The 1970-nt window shown below is 40.2% G+C and overlaps 1 protein-coding gene across 1 annotated transcript; it reads left to right on the forward strand.

Moving 5' to 3' along the window:
• The first annotated feature begins 304 nt into the window (after nt 1-304).
• Nucleotides 305-1699, forward strand: LOC141633574 (uncharacterized). Its single transcript, XM_074446021.1, has 2 exons — nt 305-1049; nt 1209-1699. Exons 1-2 carry the CDS (start codon nt 305-307, stop codon nt 1697-1699), a joined length of 1236 nt encoding a protein of 411 aa, XP_074302122.1.
• Nucleotides 1700-1970: the final 271 nt, after the last annotated feature.

Raw genomic sequence — 1970 nt, forward strand, 5'->3', positions numbered from 1 at the left:
ACCGTGTGGTAAAGCAAAGCCCTGATGTCCGTGTATGGTCGGAGACAAGTGCTAAAAATATTACCCAAAGCCGTGCACCGAGAGAACAACGGTTGATGGTGATGGGTACCCTATATACAAGAGAAGCAAGAAAGGAGTTACGGTGATTAAAGATGATGTGCCCCTGGGAAATGATTTTGTCATTCCATATAACTCTCAGTTGTTGTTGAAATATCGGGCTCATATCAATGTCGAATGGTGTAATCAATCTAGATCCATAAAGTACCTATTTAAGTACATTAATAAGGGCTCTGATCGAGTTACCATGCAGTCGTCTTACACACGACGTAATGAGGATGACCCTGGTCGATTTGATGAGATTAAGAGGTTTTACGATTGTCGATATCTCTCTGCATGTGAAGCCGCTTGGAGAATTTTTGGCTTTGATATCCGCTACAGAACTCCTGCTGTTGAAAGGCTACAGTACCATCTTCCGGACGAGCAACCTATTGTCTTCCACGATGATGATTGGGTTGATGAGGTCGTAGAAAATACTTCGCTCGGGGTGTCACAATTTCTTAATTGGATGGGCTGTAATAATTCGACAGTAGAAGAGATGCAGGTTGCTAAAGAATTATTGTACTGTGAATTTCCAAACAAATTTGTTTGGAAAAAGAAACTTCGTCAATGGAGCCTTAGGAAAAAAGGATTTACAATTGGTAAGTTGGTTCATGTTCCCCCGCAATGTGGTGAGTTGTATTTCATGAGAGTAATGTTGAATCACGTTAAGGGACCAAAATGTTTTGAGGATATTCGGACTGTGAATCATTTTGTTCATCCGACATTTAGAGAAGCATGTTATGCATTGGGATTAATTGGTGATGATCGAGAGTATATTGCAGCTATCAACGAAGCAGCTGATTGGGGGTCTGGCTTCTACTTGAGAAATTTGTTCGCGACGTTATTATTTTGTGGCACTTTGTCTATGCCGAGCAAAGTCTGGGACGAAACTTGGCAACTGCTATCGAACGACATCCTTCGTAGGCAACACACTCTTCTTAACAATCAAGGTGCGTCCTCATTTAATAGTAAACATTTACCGCTATTTTAATTAGAACAACTTTAAAACAATTCTTCATATTTCGCATTCTTACCTTCATCTATTCTATGAATTTATTGCTGCAGTATATAAAATCACATAGATAATATTGCAACTTTTTTAACCACAGATTTACAGCTTACCGATGAAGAGTTGCAAAATTATGCACTTATTGATATTGAAAATTCTCTTCAAATAAATGGTAGTTCACTTCGTCGATTTGAGGGAATGTCGTTCCCAGACATGTCTGCAACGACCCATCATCGAAATAGTTTAGTCATGGATGCGTTGTTGTACGATAGACAGTCCTTGAGTGAAAAACATGAGATTCAGTTATCTTCAATGACTGACGAGCAGAGGTTGGTGTATAATGAAGTGATGGAAGCTGCTTTAAATAACAAAGGAGGGGTGTTCTTCGTTTATGGATATGGTGGAACTGGGAAAACTTTCCTTTGGAGAGCTTTGTGTGCCTGTTTCAGGAGTAAGGGCGATATTGTTGTGGCTGTTGCGTCAAGTGGAATTGCAACAACATTGATACCAGGTGGTGTAACAGCTCATTCCAGGTTTGGAATTTCCATTAATGTAACGGAGGATTCCATATGCTCCCGAATTAAGCCCTGAGTGATTTAGTCAACTTTTGATACGTGCTAAACTCATAATATGGGATGAAGCACCGATGACTCATAGGCATTGCTTTGAGGTCCTTGATAAAAGTTTAAAAGATGTAATGCGTGTTTTGGACGTGGGAAATGCTGAACTGCCGTTTGGTGGGAAAGTTGTGGTATTCGGGGGTGATTTTAGACAGACATTACCGGTTGTTTTAAAAGGAAGTAGAGCAGATGTTGTGGCTGCATCCCTGTGTTCATCGTATTTATGGTCTTTCTGCAAGGTA

This window comes from Silene latifolia, chromosome 2, assembly GCF_048544455.1.
Source record: "Silene latifolia isolate original U9 population chromosome 2, ASM4854445v1, whole genome shotgun sequence".
In the NCBI taxonomy this organism is placed as follows: domain Eukaryota; kingdom Viridiplantae; phylum Streptophyta; class Magnoliopsida; order Caryophyllales; family Caryophyllaceae; genus Silene; species Silene latifolia.